This window comes from Eurosta solidaginis, chromosome 3 (genome assembly GCF_040869045.1).
Source record: "Eurosta solidaginis isolate ZX-2024a chromosome 3, ASM4086904v1, whole genome shotgun sequence".
NCBI lineage: Eukaryota > Metazoa > Arthropoda > Insecta > Diptera > Tephritidae > Eurosta > Eurosta solidaginis.
Genome location: NC_090321.1, coordinates 238,812,843 through 238,835,678, shown reverse-complemented (window position 1 = coordinate 238,835,678; position 22,836 = coordinate 238,812,843). Strand labels below are relative to the sequence as shown.

The 22,836-nt window shown below is 35.3% G+C and overlaps 1 protein-coding gene across 1 annotated transcript in view; it reads right to left on the bottom strand.

The window, feature by feature from the left end:
* sca (scabrous) overlaps positions 1 to 22,836 on the bottom strand; it is a 246,299-nt gene that overhangs the window by 1,572 nt on the left and 221,891 nt on the right. Inside the window, exon 3 of the mRNA XM_067775630.1 lies at positions 16,972 to 17,538. Within this exon, the coding sequence (XP_067631731.1) occupies positions 16,972 to 17,538 (567 nt within the window). The remainder of the gene's footprint in view (positions 1 to 16,971; positions 17,539 to 22,836) is intronic.

Below are 22,836 nucleotides of genomic sequence, written 5' to 3'. Positions count from 1 at the left end.
AAGTCTGAAAAACACGAGTGCTAACTACTTTTATGGTACATATTGGCGTCTGGTATTGAAGTGGTAGACAATATTTTTTGTTTAATTGCGAAATCTTTTCCGCTTAACCTTTGGTTATATTAATTAAAGAATTGGGGTATTTCTTCTTCAAGTTAAACAAAATTTTGCTTGATTATTGGTCAAATATTAAAAATAAATAAAACAAGTAAGGAAGGCTAAGTTCGGGTGTAACCGAACATTACATACTCAGTTGAGAGCTGTGGAGACAAAGTAAGGGAAAATCACCATGTTGTAAAAAGAACCTAGGGTAACCCTGGAATGTGTTTGTATGACATGTGTATCAAATGGAAGGTATTAAAGAGCATTTTAAGAGGAAATGGGCCATAGTTCTATAGATGGACGCCATTTAGGGATATCGCCATAAAGGTGGACCAGGCCTGACTCTAGAATTTGTTTATACGATATGGGTATCAAATGAAATGTGTTAATGATAATTTTAAAAGGGAGTGGGCCTAAGTTCTATAGGTGGACGCCTTTTCGAGATATCGCCATAAAGATGGACCAGGGGTGACTCTAGAATTTGTTTGTACGATATGGGTATCAAACGAAAGGTGTTAATAAGTGTTTTAAAAGGGAGTGGGCCTTAGTTCTATAGGTGGACGCCTTTTCGGAATATCGTTATAAAAGTGGACCAGGGGTGACTCTAGAATGCGTTTGTACAATATGGGTATCAAGTGAAAGGTGTTAATGAGTATTTTAAAAGGGCGTGGGTCTTAGTTCTATAGGTGGATGCCTTTTCGAGATATCGCCATAAACGTGGACCAGGGGTGACTCTAGAATTTGTTTGTACGATATGGGTATCAAATGAAAGGTGTTAATGAGTATCTTAAAAGGACGTGGGCCTTAGTTCTATAGGTGGACGCCTTTTCGAAATATCGGCATATAGGTGGACCAGGGGCGACTGTAGAATTTCTTTGTACGATATGGGTATCAAATGAAAGGTGTTAATGAGTATTTTAAAAAGGAGTGGGCCGTAGTTCTATAGGTGGATGCCTTTTCGAGATATCGCCATAAACGTGGGCCAGGGGTGACACTAAAATTTTTTCGTACGATATGGGTATCAAATGAAAGGTGTTAATGAGTATCTTAAAAGGGCGTGGACCTTAGTTCTATAGGTGGACGCCTTTTCGAAATATCGCCATAAAGGTGGACCAGGGGTGACTCTAGAATTTGTTTGTACGATATGGGTATCAAATGAAAGGTGTTAATGAGTATTTTAAAAGGGCGTGGACCTTAGTTCTATAGGTGGACGCCTTTTCGAGATATCGCCATAACGTGGACCAGGGGTGACTCTAGAATGCGTTTGTACGATATGGGTATCAAATTAAAGGTATTAATGAGGGTTTTAAAAGGGAGTGGCCCTTAGTTGTATATGTGAAGCCGTTTTCGAGATATCTACCAAAATGTGGACCAGTGTGATCCAGAACATCATCTGTCGGGTACCGCTAATTTATTTATATATGTAATACCACGTACAGTATTCCTTCCAAGATTCCAAGGGCTTTTGATTTCGCCCTGCAAAACTTTTCCATTTTATTCTACTTAATATGGTAGGTGTCACACCCATTTTACCAAGTTTTTTCTAAAGTTATATTTTGCGTCAATAGACCAATACAATTACCATGTTTCGTTCCTTTTTTCGTATTTGGTATATAATTATGGCATTTTTTTCATTTTTCGTAATTTTCGATATCGAAAAAGTGGGCGTGGTCATAGTCGGATTTCGGCCATTTTTTACACCAATACAAAGTGAGTTCAGATAAGTACGTGAACTGATTTTAGTAAAGATATATAGATTTTTGCTCAAGTTATCGTGTTAAAGGCCGAGCGGAAGGACAGACGGTCGACTGTGTATAAAAACTGGGCGTGGCTTCAACCGATTTCGACCTTTTTCACAGAAAACAGTTATCGTCCTAGGAGCTAAGCCTCTACCAAATTTCACAATGATTGGTTAATTTTTGTTCGACTTATGGCATTAAAAGCATCCTAGACAAATTAAATGAAAAAGGGCGGATTCACGCCCATTTTGAAATTTTCTTTTATTTTTGTATTTTGTTGCACCATATCATTACTGGGGTTGAATTTTGGCATAATTTACTTATATGCTGTAAAGATATTAACTTTTCTTTTAAAATTTGAATTAAAAAAAATTTTGCGATTTTGCTAATTTTTATTAAGCAGACATAAAGTAATAAGAGTAACGTTCCTGCCAAACTTCATCATGATATCTTCAACGACTGCCAAATTAAAGCTTGCAAAACTTCTAAATTACATTCGTTTAAAAGTGGGCGATGCCACTCCCATTGTCCAAAATTTTACTAGTTTTCTATTCTGCGTCATAAGCTCAACTCACCTACCAAGTTTCATCGCTTAATGCATATTTGGTAATAAATTATCGCACTTTTTCGATTTTTCGAAATTTTCGATATCGAAAAAGTGGGCGTGATTATTGTCCGATATTGTTCATTTTAAATAGCGGTCTGAGATGAGTGCCCAGGAACCTACATACCAAATTTCATCAAGATACCTCAAAATTTACTCAAGTTATCGTGTTAACGGACAGACGGACGGACGGACGGACGGAAGGACATGGCTCAATCGAATTTTTTTTCGGTACTGATGATTTTGATATATGGAAGTCTATATCTATCTCGATTCCTTTATACCTGTACAACCAACCGTTATGCAATCAACGTTAATATACTCTGTGAGCTCTGCTCAACTGAGTATAAAAAGATTTCGGAAAGTAGTGGGTTGAGCAACAGTTTATGGATCTAAATTTCTTTTTTTGAAAAAAAATCCTATTGAAAAAATATAGTTAAAAAAATTTAAGTTGTACTTTACTTTCACTCCAACCACCCAGAAGAAAAATACGACAATTAACTTTATTAAGAAAGTTCTAAACTTAAGCGAACAGGAGTTCATGAAAGAAAACGAACGACGAATTAAAAACATTTTATACAAAAATGTGTACCCAATAAACTCATAGACGCATGGATTACAACAACCAAGGCAAACATACCTAACAATGCGCGAAATAATGTAAGCTTAAGAACTGAAAACGAAAAGAAAATATACACAGGCGTCAAATACATACCAGGCCTAACAGACAAATCAATGCAAAGCTTAACAAAGAACAACAACATAAAAATTGCACACAAACCAAACCAAACACTTAGCACAATATTTACAAAAACAAAGGACAAGATAAGCAAATACCAACAACACGACGTAGTGTATGAAATAAATTGCAATGGAGCAATAGGAGAAGAATGTGATAAAATATATATTGGAACCACGAAGAGATCGTTATTTATATTTATAAGAATAAATGAGCATAACACCGACGCGAAAAACAAAAAAAACCACTACAGCGCTTGCTGAGCACCTGACTAGCACAGGCCATACAGCAGATTTTGAGAACACGAAAATTATAGATATTGAGAGAAGAGAGAAAACGAGATTAACATTAGAAGGGCTGCGCATATAACAAAAAGTAAACAAAACGATGCATTTCAAAGAAGATGTGGATAACATAAACTGCGCCTACGTGACTGCAACCAATTACAGTGTACGAGGCAATGGACACAGTGGCTCTTTTTAAATGTACTGAATGTTGTGTTATTTATTATTATTGTTATTGTTGTAGTCACAATTAAATTATATTTTAATGTGTGTAATTATACAAATTAATGTAAGTGAAATATTAATAAAAAAAAATTTTAATAATTTTCATTTTTGTTTTATGTTAAATAAACCAGGCTCCTTGAAGAAGATGTAAAAACATCGAAACGCGTAGGAGAACAAGGAAAAACTTAGTTTTTGTCTTTAATTAACGGCCTTAAAGCTCTGAAAATCAAAATATTTAAATTTCAAAAATGGCCCAAAAATTATTAAAAAAAAAAAAAAAAATGTTTAAGTTTTATATGTATGCTAAAATTTAACTGATTTATTATACTCAGTTGAGCAGAGCTCACAGAGTATATTAAGTTTGATTGGATAACGGTTGGTTGTACATATATAAAGGAATCAATATAGATATAGACTTCCATATATCAAAATAATCAGGATCGAAAAAAAATTTGATTGAGCCATGTCCGTCCATCCGTCCGTCCGTCCGCCCGTTAAGACGATAACTTGAGTAAATTTTGAGTTATCTTGATGAAATTTGGTATGTAGGTTCCAGAGCACTCATCTCAGATTGCTATTTAAAATGAACGATATCGGACTATAACCACGCCCACTTTTTCGATATCGAAAATTTCGAAAAACAGATAAAGTTCGATAATTCATTACAAAAGACCGATAAAGCGACGAAACTTGGTATATGAGTTGAACTTATGACGCAGAATAGAAAATTAGTAAAATTTTGGACAATGGAGGTGGCACCGCCCACTTTTAAAAGAAGGTAATTTAGAAGTTTTGCAAGCTGTAATTTGGCAGTCGTTGAAGATATCATGATGAAATTTGGCAGGAACGTTACTCCTATTACCTATTACTAACAAAAAATTTAATATCTTTACAGTATATAAGTAAATTATGTCAACATTCAACTCCAGTAATTATGTGGTGCAACAAAATACAAAAATAAAAGAAAATTTCAAAATGGGCGTGGATCCGCCCTTTTTTATTTAATTTGTCTAGGATACTTTTAACGCCATAAGTCAAAAAAAAATTAACCAATCCTTTTGAAATTTGGTACGGGCATAGATTTTATGACGTTAAATGTTTTCTGTGAAAATGGGCGGAATCGGTTGATGCCAGTCGTTCGTCTGTCCTTCCGCATGGCCATTAACACGATAACTTGAGCAAAAATCGACATATCTTTAATGAACTTAGTTCACGTGCTTACTTGAACTCACTTTATCTTGCTATGAAAAATGAACGAAATCCGACTATAACCACGCCCACTTTTTCGATATCGAAAATTACGAAAAATGAAAAAAATGCCATAATTCTATACCAAATACGAAAAAAGGGATGAAACATGGTAAGGTAATTGGATTGTTTTATTGACGCGAAATATAACTTTAGAAAAAACTTTATAAAATGGTTGTGACACCTATCATATTATGTAGAAGAAAATGAAAAAGTATGCAGGGCGAAATAAAAAACCCTTAAAATCTGGGCAGGTATTACATATATAAATAAATTAGCGGTATCCCACAGATAATGTTCTGGGTCACCCTGGTCCACATTTTGGTCGATATCTGGAAAACGGCTTCACATATACAACTACCACCACTCCCTTTTAACCTTTCTTTTGATACCCATATTGTACAAACAAATTCTAGGGTAACCCCTAGTCCACCTTTATGGCGATATCTCGAAACGGCGTCCACCTATACAACAACCACCACTCCCTTTTAAAATACTCATTAACACCTTTCATTTGATACCCATATCGTACAAACGCATTCTAGAGTCACCCCTGGTCCACCTTTATGGCGATATCTCGAAAAGGCGACCACCTATACAACAACCACCACTCCCTTTTAAAATACTCATTAACACCTTTCATTTGATACCCATATCGTACAAACACATTCTAGAGTCATCCCTTGTCCACCTTTATGGCCATATCTCGAAACGGCGTCCACCTATGAAACTAAGGATTACTCCCTTTTAAAATACTCATTAACACCTTTCTTTTGATACCCTTATTTTACAAACAAATTCTAGGGTAACCCCTGGTCCACCTTTATGGCGATATCTCGAAACGGCGTCCACCAATGGAACTAAGGATTATTCCCTTTTAAAATACGCATTAACACCTTTCATTTGATACCCATATCGTACAAACACATTCTAGAGTCATCCCTGGTCCACCTTTATGGCGATATCTCGAAAAGGCCACCTATGGAACTAAGGATTACTCCCTTTTAAAATACTCATTAACACCTTTCTTTTGATACCCTTATTGTACAAACAAATTCTAGGGTAACCCCTGGTCCACCTTTATGGCGATATCTCGAAACGGTGTCCACCAGTGGAACTAAGGATTACTCCCTTTTAAAATACTCATTAACATCTTTCATTTGATACCAATATCGTACAAACGCATTCTAGAGTCAACCCTGATCCACCTTTATGGCTATATCCCTAAATGGCGTCCACCTATAGAACTATGGCCCACTCACTCATAAAATAATCTTTAATGCTTTTCATTTGATACGCATGTCATACAAACACATTCCAGGGTTTCCCTCGGTTCATTTTCCAACATGGTTGTTTTCCCTTATCTTGTCACCATAGCTCTCAACTGAGTATGTAATGTTCGGTTACACCCGAACTTAACCTTCCTTACTTGTTATTACCAATATATATGTGTCGCCTAGAGCTCGGAAATTCTTCTAGATATAATGAAATTGTGTAAACATATTTTCCTTATAGCAGAAAATATTTCTAGTAAAAATGGACGGGATCGGTTAAAGACCACGGCAACTTAGATATAAAACAAGTTTAAAAGAGTCGTGGACTAGAATAATAAGCTATAACTTAGCAAAAAATAGTTTTGAATAAATGATATTTCACTTATCAAGTGTTATTGTAAGAAGAAATGGGGAGACATTTTTTTTAAACGGGCGGTGCCACGTGTTATGTAGAAAAGTAATTTATCAGAAATGAAATGCAAAATTAAAGCTCACGCTGAGTATGTAATGTTCGGTTACACCCGAACTTAGACACCTTTACTTGTTTTTTTTTTTTTTATTTTTAACAGAGAAAAGAAATAAGTTGATAATCACATTGAATTTTTTAATATAAATCGAAAAAAATTATAATAATTAATAATAAAAAAGCTAAAAGGGTTTTATGAAAGGAGAAAAAACTTAATTAAAATGACAGTTAAAATTGCAATAAAAAAGGAAAATATACTTTCAAAAAGTCCAGTTTTTAAATATCAATTCAATTCAATAAAAAAAGAAATATATAAAAATTTTAATCAAAATTGAAAAAAAAAAAAATTGAAAGTTTTTTAGGGCGAAAGTTTTTTTTTATTTTCTTAGTGAAAAAAACTAAAAACGAAAAAGAAATTGAAAAAATTGAGTTAAAAATAGTTATAGGAAACTATTAAAAAAAATCGTTTTTTCCAAAAAGTTGAAGTTTGAAAAATTGAATTCTAAAATAAATAGCATGCATATATTAAAAGCTCGTGAAAAACCCCGTTTCAAAACGTTAAAAAAATTGTATAAATAGAGTTTGAAAAAAAGTTATAATTATGTTGTATGAAAATAAAATCAAAATTTTATTTAGTTCAAATTACAAAGGAAAAAATAGAAAATTGCAGTTCAGAAAGGTACAGTTTACAAACTCACTTTAAAAAAAATATTAAAACTTTTGAAAAAAAAAAAAATTTAAAGAGTGTGGCTGAAATAGAAATTAGTTTAAAAGTATTTTGTGTGCAAATAATAATATAATCTTTGATTAAATCGTCTATTCATTTATTACAGTCGTAATTTTAATGAGTTTGAGACGTGTTCACAAAAATTTCCTTTATTAAATTATCGTAATTTTATTCTGATGGAAAAACTGAAAGGATTAAATATACTGGCTGACATTATAGCTATTTGAACCATAACGCAGATCTCTTCAGATACCTTTGTATTTTTAAATTAGAAATTATATTCTCCACGAGTGAGATTTGATCTAGAGTCGTCAAATTTCTGTTTGTATGTGGTTTAGCTTCAGTTTTCCGTTTGTGGAAAAAAGTTTTAAAGAGGTTTCGTTTTAACATAACATTTTGAAAAATTGGTTTGAAAAAAACTTAGGAGGGTTGTATGAAAGATTAAAGATATGTTCTATGAAAACAAGAAAAAAACTTCATTTAAAACGAAACTTATAATTGCAAATATAAATCGAAAAATTTATTTACAAAAAGGACGAGTTTTATAATTTTCATACATTCAAAAACCAGAAACTACATTTTTGAACATATGTGCGAAAATTTAAATAAAATTGTACGAATAAATTGAGGAATAAAAAATATTTTGTCAAGTTTTGTAGTTTTGTTTTTTCATATTGAAAGCAAACACGAATTTCTGTAAAAAAAAACCATTAACATGTTAAATTTTTTAAAAGTTGCGTGAGAAATTGAAAAAAAAAACAGATTCGGCTTCTAAATATTCAATTCATGAAAGACCGAAAGTTTATTTTGAAAATTATAACTATAGAAAAAATAAAATGTAGATATAATATTTATAGCAAAAGATATGTGTTACTTTTATTAAAATCTTCAACACGTTTGGATCATGTTTTAGAGAAACCAAAGATTCCGAGAAGATTATACCAAGTTTTGCGAAAATTTTGGTTAGAAAATTTGGCGTAAGCCTTTGTTTTAGGTAAATTGAAATTTCTGTTGTGTATATAGACATGAGAATTCGTTATTTTCTTCATTTATATATGTACATATATATGTACATGTAATATTTCCATCTGGCTACACTATGTTAATTATATTACAAAAGTTCCATGTAGGATGGTTACTAAGCACGTGACAACTAAGACCTTAATAGCTCACAAAATTTTGCAAAATACAAGCGTATTTAACCATTATTAGCAGCTGTTGGAAATTACCGTGATAGAAAAGTTTTGTCCTTTACGTATATATATGTAGTTGCCACAGATTTGCCAAAAAGCTTCTTTGATAATTTAAATTTTACAGGAACTGATTAAGGCATGTCAATACTAGAGGAGTGTGAAATATCGAATTAAAATAACGATTTGGTAGTCATAATCAATTAAATTTGATTTCGTACTAAGAGCATATAGAGGCCAAGTACTTCAATATCTCAGTGAGTGGATATGAACCGAGCAAAAACAAGAAAATCGTATATTTAATAAGGTCGAAGGAAGGAAAACATACATATAGTAACGAATAGAGCACTTCCAATATTCTTATGAAGAAGAAACGGAAGGAAAAAATTAAACCCAAAGGAAAAAAAAGGTTTAAAAAAGAAAACACAATTCGCATGGAAGTGATGATGATATTCATTAAGTTGATGATGAAAATAATAAAAATGATGTCGATGATGGTGAAGACAACGATGAAAGAAGACGAAGATGAAAACATTGATATTAAAAAAGATGCAGAGGACGTCAAAGTCGAAAATAAGTATTTTTATAGTTAAAGTCACGGTTAGTACAGATTATTATACCTACGGTCTAGGCTACGGTCAAGAGTATAAGATATTTAGGATGTGATTACGGTTACGGTACCGATTATGATGAAAGTGATGGTGACAGCAACCGGTTTGGTTATGGTGTAAGTGATGTTATTTTATTTATGGTTGTGACTACGATGTCAACAACTTATTGTTGCGGCGACTGCAATGGTGAATTGATGAAGGTGACGGTGTTAGCTACGGTTTTAATTATTGCTACGGTGACAGTTACCATAACGGTGTGACTTATGACAGTTTAGTTATGGTTATGATAGGGATGTCAACTAAAGTTTTGGTTGCGGCAACGGTTACGGTTTCTGCAATTGTTGTGGTTATTATTATGGTAACGGTGGCAGTAACGGGAGGTTATAATTGGAATAGCTATTATGGTTATGGGTAAGTTTACGGCGAAAGTCTCTGTAGTGGCTATGGGTATGATTATTTTATGGAGGCAGCAATGGTTATAGCTTTGTTCCAGACTACGCTTACTTTTCCCGTTACGGTTGCGACTACGGCTACCGTAATGGCCTAGCTAAAATTTTAAACTATTATCAGCAACGTTTAGTTTATCTTGAAAAGCAATTGTTACATCATTTCCATTTTGTCGCCTGTTTCAATGTTTGAAATCTCGAAATAAAAAAAGGAACTTGTCGCACCACTTTTGCAATCTATTAAATATTTTTGTGCACAAACTCTGTCTTAATCAGCTCAAAAAAACTTACCCACTCAAGTGGGTTAATAAAGGGTAATAAGTGAGGAACTCCTTCTGGGTATTGTTTCCCCTGCCACTTTGCAGCAATTTTGCTCATAAAAACTAGTCTTAGTCGTATTTTTAACTTTCTCATTACTAAAACAAGTAAGGAAGGGTGTAACCGAACATTACATACTCGGCTGAGAGCTTTGGAGACAAAATAAGGGAAAATCACCATTTAGGAAAATGAACCTAGGGTAACCCTGGAATGTGTTTGTATGGCATGGGCATCAAAAAGAAGCTATTAAAGAGTATTTTAAAAGGGAGTGGGCCATAGTTCTATAGGTAGATTAGGTAGTTCGGGATATCGCCATAAAGGTGGACGGGGGGTGACTCTATAATGTGTTTGTACGATATGGGTATCAAATGAAAGGTGGTAATGACTATTTTAAAAGGGAGTGATCCTTAGTTCTATTGGTGGACACCTTTTCGAGATATCGCCATAAAGGTGGACCAGGGGTGACGCTAGAATGTGTTTGTAAGATATGGGTATCAATTGAAAGGTGTTAATGATTATTTAAATCGTAGTGGGCCTTAGTTCTATAGGTGGACGCCTTTTCGAGATATCACCATAAAGGTGGACAATGGGGGACTCTAGAATGTGTTTGTATGTTATGGGCATCAAATTAAAGGCATCAATGAGGGTTTTAAAAGGGAGTGGCCCTTAGTTTTATATGTAAAGGCGTTTTCGAGATATCGACCAAAATGTGGACCAGGGTGACCCAGAACATCATTTGTCGGGTACCGCTAATTTACTTATATATGTAATACCACGAACAGTATTCCTGCCAAGATTCCAAAGGCTTTTGATTTCGTCCTGCAGAACTTTATCATTTTTTTCTACTTAATATGGTAGGTGTCACACCCATTTCACAAAGTTTTTTTCTAAAGTTATATTTTGCGCCAATAAACCAATCCAATTACCATGTTTCATCCCTTTTTTCATATTTGATATAGAATTATGGCTTTTTTTCATTTTTCGTAATTTTCGATATCGAAAAAGTAGGCAAGGTCAGAGTACGATTTCGGCCATTTTTTATACCAAGATAAAGTGAGTTCAGATAAGTACGTGAACTAAGTTTAGTAAAGATATATCGATTTTTGCACAAGTTATCGTGTTAACGGCCGAGCGGAAGGACAGACGGTCGACTGTGTATAAAAACTGGTCGTGGCTTCAACCTACTTCGCCCATTTTCACAGAAAACAGTAACCGTCATAGAATCTATGCTCCACCAAATTTCACAAGGATTGGTAAATTTTTGTTCGACTTATGGCATTAAAAGTATTCTAGACGAATTAAATGAGAAAGGACGCAGCCACGCCCATTTTGAAATTTAGTTTTATTTTTGTATTCTGTTGGACCTCATCATTGGTTGAATGTTGGCATAATTTACTTATATACTATAAAGATAATAAATTTTATGTTAAAATTTGACTTAACACATTTTTTTTTAAGTGGTCGTGTTCGTTTTCCGATTTTGCTAATTGTTATTTAGCACACTTACAGTAATAGGAGTAACGTTTCTGCCAAATTTCGTCATGATATCTCCAATGACTGCCAAATTATAGCTTGCAAAACTTTTGGCATGGCTAAATGAATTTCCTTTTTCGCCCAGATCATATTGATATATAGAAGTCTATATCTATCTCGATAAGTTTATGCTGTTATGGATTACCGTTATGCGAACAAAGTTAATATACTCTGTGAGCTCTGTACCCCTAAATTTATGCCCTGCACTTCACTTTATTTACCCTAAAAGTATGCTGCCACACTCTGCTATCACTGCATAGCAGATTTTAAAATCACGCAATGCTCGTCCTTCACGATTAAAAAAAAAAAAAGAACAAGGAAAATTAGCAAGCAAGCTTGGCTAAGGGAAGTGATGAATAATGTCAGAAGCACGTCGGAAATCATTTTGTGTCGTCTTTGTGCCGGAAACACAATTTAAGTGTGGTACGCTTCAATAGAACGTGTCGACAAAGTGACATTAAAAAGTTTGTGCTATAAAGTGGGCGAAGGGGACCAAAAAGTTTGCGGATGACCATGCAGATGCACATACTTATAAGTGTTGGAGGGGGAAAAGATGTTGTTGGCCAGAAATGTGAGAGGGCAAGTGAGAAAAATGATTTTTCAAAGCAAACTTAGAAATGTGCATAACGATATAGGAGGAGAAGAAGTGTAAAGCCGAGACACTCAGCAACTGAGCGATGTGTAGAGTTTGTGGGTGAGTGCAAGAATGAGTAGAGTAAGTGATGTAAGCATGCCGGAGTGTGAATATAAGTATGTGAATCGTTGGACGTATATGTAAGTACGTATGTGAGTAAATTAAAGTAAACGAACAAAACTGAAATATTTCTTGCACCATGAGGAAAGAGGAGTATATAAATTAAAGAAAATATAAAAGAGGAAACAATACAAGAACTAAGTGCCGTATAGAATGTCAGTAGTAAACATAGTGGCAAAGAGCAACACCCAACGGATATGTCATGGAAGCATGTGCTGGGTGTAAAAAAATAAAAATATAAAAAGAAAACATTAGAATGCAAAAAATGTTGAACTTGAACGGAAATGGATGCTAACTTAGAATGCACGGATGTTGGCGTGGCTGGGCGCTTGGCCAACAAAAGGAACCACGCTTAGAATAATGAAGAAATACTATGCACACACTGTCATGGCAAATGGTGTGGTAAAAATACGATCTTGAAATATTAAGCTAGTTACAAAAATAGAAGTTCAGGACTAGCACTTCCTGACTTAATCGAGCAGGTGAACTGTACCTCAAGCTCAGGTATTTTGTTTAGAAGATAGCCGTGCTAATAATTATGATTATGGTTATGATTATGGTTAAGGTTTTGGTTATGATTATGGCTATATATGATTATGGCCATTTTTACGGTAAAAGTTCTGGTTATTTTTGTGGTCATATTTTAGACTACAACTAAAGTGATAAGAGCAATTCCTTCATGCATCCATCTTGATTTTCTCAGGCAGTCCGCCAGCAATCATTTCCGGCGTTGTACTTTTATTTAGTTTGGGCTCCTACTTTTTCCGCACACCGATTTTGCACTGTTTTTTTTCGTGCTTCCTCTTTCGTTCTACTTTTTTCCCACAACGTTTTCTGCATTTTTTTTTTCTTCTAGTGCTACTTTTTCATACTATTTTTTTCGTATTATCTTTTTACAACTTATTTCGTTTTAGTACCATTTAGCGGTTGTTGAAATAGTCGTGAAAAAATCATGAATGTAAAAATTGACAATAGGCTTAGAAGGTGTTTAAACTAATACTTGGTGAAATTTTAATATCAATTTTAAATCAATTAATTTTCAATATCAATTTGGACAATTCTCGTTTTTTACTTATTGGTCAATTTAATTGTCCTTTGAAGACAATAGCATAAGGGCAGAGAGCGAGCGATCGGCCTCGTGATTTAACATTATATTTCTCTAGTACTGTTTACTGTGTACTCTGCCGATTTTTGACGAAAGCACCCTTAATTCAAAGAGTATTACATTGAACAAAGATGTGATGTCAGTATTTTGAGGTTTGCTTGGGGCTACTTCTGGGATAGCTCAAAAGTAGTTAAATACTAGTTTGTTTGACTGCAGGTATGCGTAAACTAACACAGTACACGCACAAAATGACTTGTGCTAGAACTGCACAAACTGCAACAACAAAATGCTTATTGGTGTATATGACACATTTTTAAGTGTTTCGTTTTCCCCTTGAAAAGCTTTTCTATTTGCTTCGCTCATTTTACTTCAAACAAAAAGAGAGAAAAAAACACTGAAAAGATGATGAACATTTGGCAAGTGAGGGGTTGTCACTTAACCATACAAAGCAGTCACGCGTCGTTGGCTGTACTACAGATTTGTGCTCGTTATGTGATGTTTTTGGTTTTATGTTCGCTTTGCTTTTCTTTGATTTTTACAGCTCGTCTTGTCCGTTTTTGCTGCAGTTTTAAACTCGCTTTATTATTTCAACACTTTGTGAAAATAAAATAGAAATGGCTTAACTATGAGTACTTAGATGCATACAAAATAAGCAAAATGGGGGAAATAGTTTTAACGGAAATGAATATAGCAAAAAATGTTTCCGGTCATTAAATATATGGCCTTGCATATGTTGACACGAACTGTGCTGGCTGCGTGGTTGGAAATATGAATTAGCAATGTTGGATTTTTCTCGTTTTATGGCATTTACTTCAAAATGGAGGTAAAGATTGCCAGGCATTTGAATAAGTTTAGTAAAATGTTGCGATTCTAAATTTTAGAAAATGTAATACGTAATTGTTATAGGCTAAGCTGTACGCAACGTTCCATTTTTGCAGCTGTTGGGTGTAGTAGTAATACTAAGGAAACATTTCTTTATGAGTTGCGGTTACTGTACTTGGGCTGTAAGGAGATCAATTACAAAAGATTTTGCAAACAATCCAGCTCAGAATGAAAAAGACAATACTGCAATACTTGCTCTCTCTTCCTACTTATTTCTAGATAACCAAGGGATCATTAATTCATAGTTCTATGTCCAGATGCCGTTAGCGTTCTTTTCCGATGATCCTGTCAGAGTTTGAACTTTGCCAATGTGATCCACGATATAAACCCTCAATAAAAATAGTTACTAACAATTTCTATGTTTGCGGATTAGCCGTGCAAAGCATGTATGGCTGATCTCAGGAGTTGATCTTTTGTGAGGCCGAAAGAACTTGATAATCGATAGCAGAAGAAGTTAGGGATGTACTGGTCCAAACCAAAACTTTCAAGGAGTAAGTTATTAGCCGCAACAATCGGTTGCAGAAAGGAAAGCTTGGACAGAAAAGCAAAAACGCTCCCATAATGTTTAGTGATATGTTTCTACATGAGCAATGGCTCAAAGCTTCAGTGATAGGTGGGAGCTGATATATTTTCACCGGAACGGGGGCTAGAGAACTTCTTTCGTTTTCCTGACCGATGAAACGTATGTCAAGCGGAAATGTTAGCTTTACGCGGTGCAAACCATTCGTCACCTGCGCTTGTATGCGGAAAGAGGCTGTTAATTTTCTATACAGCCAAACCGCGCTTAAGGCGCTCGAATCATGTATAGTCAAGAGAAAGTCGATCACTGTATTCCTTAGATCTCTCAATGCGTTTGTTTTGCATCTCAGTAGCAGCCTTATACATATTGTTACCCGGAAACAGATATATTGAAAGCAACTGCAGAGGTCAGGAGAGGGCCAGGAAGGGTGCCTATACCAATATCTTTCCCGAAAATGATTTGGTTTCTTTTATAAAGTACAAAATATAAGATAATCAAATAAAAAAATAACGTTGCATAGATAATTTAATTCAATATAATACATAATAAAACATATTATAATAGAATAGAGTAACATTAAATAATGTAACAGAAAACCTTATAACAAAATAAAACCAAAAATGTCATAGCATAACTGAACACAGAGTTTTATAAACTAATACATCATATAAAGACATAATATAGTTTAACATTGACATTAACGGTTATGGCCGCCCAACAAGACGAGCCAGTTGCTTCTTATCTTTGCCAACTAGCGCCAATTGGTCATACCAAAGGGGTTTGGTCCATCCAGCAGAAAACGATTTGTTATGACCATATGCCACCTTCTATTCCATACCGCCCTCCCACCCCCTAGATCCATGAGGAGTTCTGGGTCGCCGGAGCGTCGGCTGTTAATGAAACAGTATTCGGCATGGATAGCGACAATTGGCTTTGGAGAAGACATATATTGTGCTGGCAACCTGAAAAAGTTGCGCTACACAACCCCTTGAATCTGGTATTTTAGTCGCCTCTTACGACAGGCATACCTACCGCGTGTATATTCTATAACCCGCTGGGGGGGGGACCTCTTCCTCTGCTTCCATTTCCATAACATCAACTAGCCAGCGTAACCGCTGCATCTTAAATCGATGGTCTATGTTGATGTCTGCGTAAAGCTCGTACAGCTCATCGTTAAATCTTCTTCGGTACTCGCCATAGCCAAATGCGTAGAGGTTCATAAATCTTTCGAAGAATTTTTCTCTCGAACACTCGCAGAGCCGCTTCATCTGATGTTGACATGGTCCATGCTTCTGCACCATATAGCAGGACGGGTACGATAAGTGACTTGTAGAGTTTGATTTTCGTTTGCCGAGAGAGGACTTTACTTTTCTATTACCTACCTAGTCCAAAGTAGCATTTATTGGCAAGAGTCATTATTCGCTGGATTTCAGAACTGATGTTGTTGTTAGTGTAAATGCTAGTTCCCAAATAAACGAAGCCTTTTACTATTTCCAAATTATGGCTGCCAACAGTAGCATGGTTTTCAAGGCGCATATGTGCTGACTCTTTCCTCGATGACAGCAGGCACCCCGTTTTATCCTCATTCACCATCAAACCCATCTTTACCGCTTCTTTTCAATTTCACCAGCATATGCCAGTAATTGCACGCTTTTATGGAATATTATTCCAGATCGGTTAAGTTACATAAAAACATAGCTTTATATTATATAACACAACATAACATATAGTAATATACCATAGCACAAAATATCATAATTATTTAACTTAGCAGAACATATCTTATCATAACCTACAAAAATCAACAAAATATAACATAACTTTTCATAACATTACAAAACACAAAATAATGACGCAACATAACATAGATCGTTATATTACACCAAATATAACATAACATAACACCACACAACATAACTTAACATAACATGACATAATATATTATTGGCATTATTTCAAGAATAATGAAAAATAACGTAAATAACAGTATGGAATACAGTTAAGAATGATTTCCACACACTAAGTAGATTCCTTAAGCGGTTCAAAAGAGCAAAATCTCACGTCGCGTTTATAAAATCGAAATATCACAAAAAATCAGCATATAAATCAATAGGTTTTCCAAATTTATCACAGATACCCAATCTTCTACTAAGTACAATTACATTTCTACACACACACACACATTTGAAAATCCCTTTCACACATACCTTGTGTTCTAAGCTACGCTGTTGTTGTTGCTGTAACACTGCACGTTGCATATCCTCGGTTACACTCTCCAAGCGATCCAATTTGCCTCGCAGTTGTGCCACCATCAACGGCATTTGTTTATTGGCATCGCGTTCATCTTGCAATGTACTAACACTTACGGCCATTGCCTGTACGGAACGTGCCACGTTTTTTTCCTCCTCACGTAATAAACTCTGTTCGGCGGTAAGTTGTGCACTAGAGAATTCTAATTTGGATATTTCATGTCGTAACTCTGGTAGATTTTTATCCATTTTCGTTTGTAAACTTTCAACATCTTCGAGCAGCTCCAACATTGAAGTATGCAATTTATCGAGTGAGGCAATTTGTCGACTTAAATTGAAATTGGCATCGGCTATACGATGTTGTTCAATTTCTAAATTGCGTACACGCTCACCAATACGATGATACTTGAGTTCATTCAATTGTGATTTGAGTGAACGTTGTGATAGTTGTAGTTCGTGGATTTGTTGACGTTGGAAGCGGTAATGGCGACGTTTGTGATCGGCTGTTTGAGGGTCGGTCGTTAGCTGAAATTGTAGAGTGGAGGAAAAAGTGTAAGATTAGTAAGATGCGATTAGATGATTAGTTATTATAATCAAATTTTATATTTTAATGATATGCTGATGTCTTATCTAAGCTCTGTAGAGCTTCTTTGTAATAAACTCAATATGCTTTTGCCACTTTGTACTCCATCTCTTCTGGTTTTCAGCTGCAGTGCACAATTGCAATACAAATTTCAAATAGCAAAAAAAAAGGCAAATCACGTGTTGCCTGTACAAAAATAGAACTTTAACTCTATGTGAACATGTTAACAAGAAAATACTTTTTTTTTACCTTGTACCCCCTGTGCCTCAGCGCAGCCAATCTCAACTACATCTGGCCTGTCTGTCTGTTGTTAACCTTTTCTTTGTTCAATTCAACACATTTTTGGTTGCGCTACTGTTGCTTCAAAGGATTCTCAACTCAAATTCTGCTAGGAAATTGAAATTTATATGCCAATTTCACTTGCATGCAATCGAAAGCAACAAAAAAAAAACAAAAACCAAAAAAATTTAGTAAACGCTCTATGAATTGTAAAAAGAAATTTCAAGAAACCAGAAGAGAATGCGCATTGGTAAAGTAAAACGAAATTGCAGACACCTACATATATATTCTTATACTCAGCTGAGCAGAGCTCTGTCCCTAAACACGATAACTTGAGTAAGTTGTGTGGTATCTTAATGAAAGTTAATATGTATGTATGTTCCTGGGCACTCACCTCAGATCGCTATTTAAACTTGACGAAATCGGAATATAAAAACGCCCACTTTTTCCATATCCAAAATTATGAAAAACCGAAAAAAGCGATAGTTCCTTACCAAAGACGATGAAACTTGGTAGGTCGCAGAACAGAAAATTAGTATAATTTGTGCAATGGGCGTGGTGCCGCCCACTTTTAAAAGAAGGTAATAAGTTTTGCAAGCCTTAATTTGGCAGCTGAGTATGTAATGTTGGGTTACACCCGAACTTAGCCTTCCTTACTGGTTGTTTGTACTTTTGTAGGTACAACGTCAGAGCAAAAAGATAGTGTGTTTTATACGAATGTATTTTTCTTACCTATTTGACGCTTCTTTATTATTGTTTTTTGGCTCACCACATATTTATCAGTCAACATGTATAACGATGTATTGGCTGATAAGTAAATGCATCTTTATTGTTAGCAAATATTTTTAATATACATATATTCTTATTTATTTGAGGTACTTGTGGCGTATTTACTTTATGTAGAAAATTTACGAATAACACTGTACTATAGCATTTTTGCTGGAAATCTACCAAATCAGCATCACACAAATAAATTTTTTTGAACAAACTCATCTCCTTAAATTTACTTTCAGTTTGCATTTAAAAGCAAAAGCAGGTCACGGTATGTCTTTCTGTCATGCGTGCAGAGACCTGAGGTCTTTAAGCTTTGGTTTCGAAAAAACAAATGTTGGTATTTATAAAATAAGTAACATTTTACTGTAGTACCTGGAAACTTTCTACTTTTATTACTTTTTCTCATTTTCTCATGGGCAACATTTAGTTTTTATGTTTTGATGCAACATGTTGCTTAAGACTTACTCAGCATTTTTATATTCAGCGTGCTTTGCACACAGAGTATATTAACTTTGATTGGATAACGGTTGGTTGTACAGGTATAAAGAAATCGAGATAGATATAGACTTCCATATATCAAAATCATCAGTATCGAAAAAAAATTTGATTGAACCACGTCCGTTCGTCCGTCCGTCCGTCCGTCTGTCTGTCCGTTAACACTATGACTTGAGTAAATTTTGAGGTACCTGATGAAATTTGGTATGCAGGTTCCTGGGCACTCATCTCAGATCGCTATTTAAAATGAACGATAACGGAATATAACCACGCCCACTTTTTCGATATCGAAAATTTAGCAAAAGCGGATAAAGCGATGGAACTTTGTAGGTGGGTTAACCTTGTGATGCAGAATAGAAAATTAGTAAGATTTTGGGCAATGGGTGTGGCACCGCCCACTTTTAAAAGAAGGTAATTTAAAAGTTTTGCAAGCTGTAATTTGGCAGTCGTTGAAGATATCATGACAAAATTTGGCAAGAACATTACTCCTATTGCTATATATGTGCTGAATAAAAATTAGCAAAATCGGATGAAGAACACGGCCACTTAAAAGAAAAATTTTTTTTAAGTCAAATTTAAACAAAAAATTTAATATGTTTACAGTATATAAGTAAATTATGTCAACAGTGATGCAACAGTGATGTATTATGTGATGCAACAAAATACAAAAATAAAAGAGAATTTAAAAATGGGCGTGGCTCCGTACTTTTTCATTTAGTTTGTCTAGAATACTTTTAATGCTATAAGTCGAACAAAAATTTACCAGTCCTTGTGAAATTTGGTGAGCGCGTAGCTTCTATGACGATAATTGTTTTCTGTGAAAATGGGCGAAATCGGTTGAAGTCGCGCCCAGTTTTATACACAGCCGATCGTCTGTCCTTCCGCTCGGCCCTTATCATGATAACTTGAGCAAAAATCTGTATATTTTTACTACACTTAGTTCACATACTTACCTGAACTCACTTTATCTTGGTATAAAAAATGGCCGAAATCCGACTATGACCACGCCCACTTTTTCGATATCGAAAATTACGAAAAACGAAAAAAATTTCATAGCTCTTTACCAAATATGAAAAAAGGGTTGAAACATGGCAATTGGATTGGTTTATTGGAGCTAGATAAAACTTTAGAAACAACTTTGTGAAATGGGTGTAACACCTACCATATAAAATAGAAGAAAATGGAAAAGTTCTGCAGGACGAAATCAAAAGCCTTTGGAACCTTCGCAGGAATACTGTTCGTGGTATTACATATATAAATAAATTAGCGGTACCCGACGGATGATGTTCTGGTTTACCCTGGTCCACAATTAGGTCGATATATCTAAAACGCCTTCACATATACAACTAAGGGCCACTCCCTTTTAAATCCTCATTAATAACTTTAGTTTGATAACCATATCGTACAAACACATTCTAGAGTCACCCCTGGTCCACCTTTATGGCGTTAACTCGAAAAGGCGTCCACCGATAGAACTAACGCCCATTCCCTTTTAAATAATCATTAACACCTTTCATTTGATAACCATATCGTACAAACACATTCTAGAGTCACCCCTGGTCCAACTTACTCTTTAATACCTTCCATTTGATACCCATGTCATACAAACACATTCCAGGGTTACCCTAGGTTCATTTTCCTACATGGTGATTTTCCCTTATTTTGTCTCCAAAGCTCTCAGCTGAGTATGTAATGTTCAGTTACACCCGAACTTAGCCTTCCTTACTTGTTATTTCTGTTGTTGTTGTGTTAACAGTGCTTCGCGCCATTCAATTGGTGCGACCACTCACAAACTGTCATCAAAGCCCTCTAACGGTTTCAAAAGAGGTGGAAGGGGGAAGTTCGTGTTAGAGGCATATTTTCCGCATTACAATTGAAAAGATGGTTGGAATAATGTGGTGATACATCCCATGCAGGACATACACTGAGTATGACTGGGTTGATTTTTTACATGTGAGAGTATAACCTGTCGTAGTATTCAGAACTGAGTTGGGCCAGGGTGAATCTTGTCTCCCTTCTTAAAGAGTAGGATAGTATATATTGATAACGGGATCACCTGGCGTGAGCTGAAAAAAAATATAATTACTGGTCCAATCGGCTGCGTTAACAAGTACCGGATCTAATCATAGTGCTTCTAGAGGTATTCCCTTAATCCTCTTGGAGGCGGGGCAAGATCAATCAGTTGTGTGCTAAGGTGTACTGATTTGTCACAATTAAGCAAAAACTGCCTGCTCAGTATTTCGTTGTGCTCTTTGATGTTGAGCTCTTTGGTATCAAAAGGTAGGTGAGTTTCAGGGATCATACGAAGGCATCCCCTGCATTCTGGGTGCAGAATATTGCAGGCTTCTTCAGTACGTTTTCTTAAGACCAGCCGACCAAACTGTTGACACGTAGCACATGAGCGGCTAAAAAATTGCTTTGTATGTAGTTAGCGACGTTTTTTTTATCTTTTCTACAAGTGCTGCCGGCAAGTGACTTGAAGATCTTGTTGCGGATTTGCACTTCAGATACAATCACGGTGGCATGCGCCTTAATTTTGAGAGTATTATCAAAACGCTGGTCGAGCGAGGTGAAGAAACTAGAAATACTAGTGAGATAGCTGTTTATTTTAAAAACTAGTCCGTCTATTGGAGGGCCAGGTCCCGTTGCCATTATCATGCAATCGTCAGCTTATGAAATGCTAGTACCTCCTTCTGGTAGAGAAGGGAGATTTGACATGTAGAAAATAAACAAAAGCGGGGATAAGAAACCACCCTGTGGTACCCCTGTTTAATTCTCCTAGGCCTAGTTCATAAATTCAACCGACGGTGGTCGGCCGTTCAGGTAATTTGCGGCCCATGTTTTTAGACAAAGGGGAAGAGGTAAACCTTCCATGCCGTGGAATAGCGTACCGCGGTTGACAGCGTCAAAAGCTTTTGACAGGTCTAGTGCCACGTTCACTGTCCTATTATGGGATTTTTCCTGATTTAGTCCGTAATTTATCTAAGTGTTTATGGCATTTAGTGCAGTAGTAGTGCAATGCGTTTTGTGGAAGCCATATTTGTGGGTGGCTCGACGAAGATTCGCAGTGAAATGAGGGGGCTGAACGGTTTCAAATTTTTTCACTGCTTGGGTTTCAACACGACGGACGGTGAAATATATGTCCGAAATTCGCCGATTTATGGAATATGAAAGATTTTATAAAATCTCAGGCAGTTTTTTTATATGAAATACCATCTCATCTTTCAAAGAACCTTTTACGCAAAAAATAACGCGACCAGTCTAGCAGGGGTGATTTACATATAATACATGTAGGATTGTTGCATAACGCAACATTTTCATTTCCGATGGCTTCAAGATAGTTCGTCGAGTTTTGATTTAGGATATACGATCACCGTACCATCTTACAGAAGCTTAGAAAAGTCTTGGGGTGAGCTTTTGAGAAAACAATTCTTTCTCAATACCTATTTCAGGTGTGCTTCAGATATCATAAAATGTTGTTTAGAAAATATAAATTTGATTTCAGAGTAGATATATGTAGTTCGGAGGTCGTAAACTGTACTTCCGAAAACCTACTAAGTATTTCAGAATAGTCAATTTAAATTTAGAAACTCTAAATTATACTTTGAAAACATTGAATTATATTCCGAAACCGTAATTTGTACTTCATAATAGTTAATTGAAATTCAGAGACCATACTTTTTTTTCAGAAA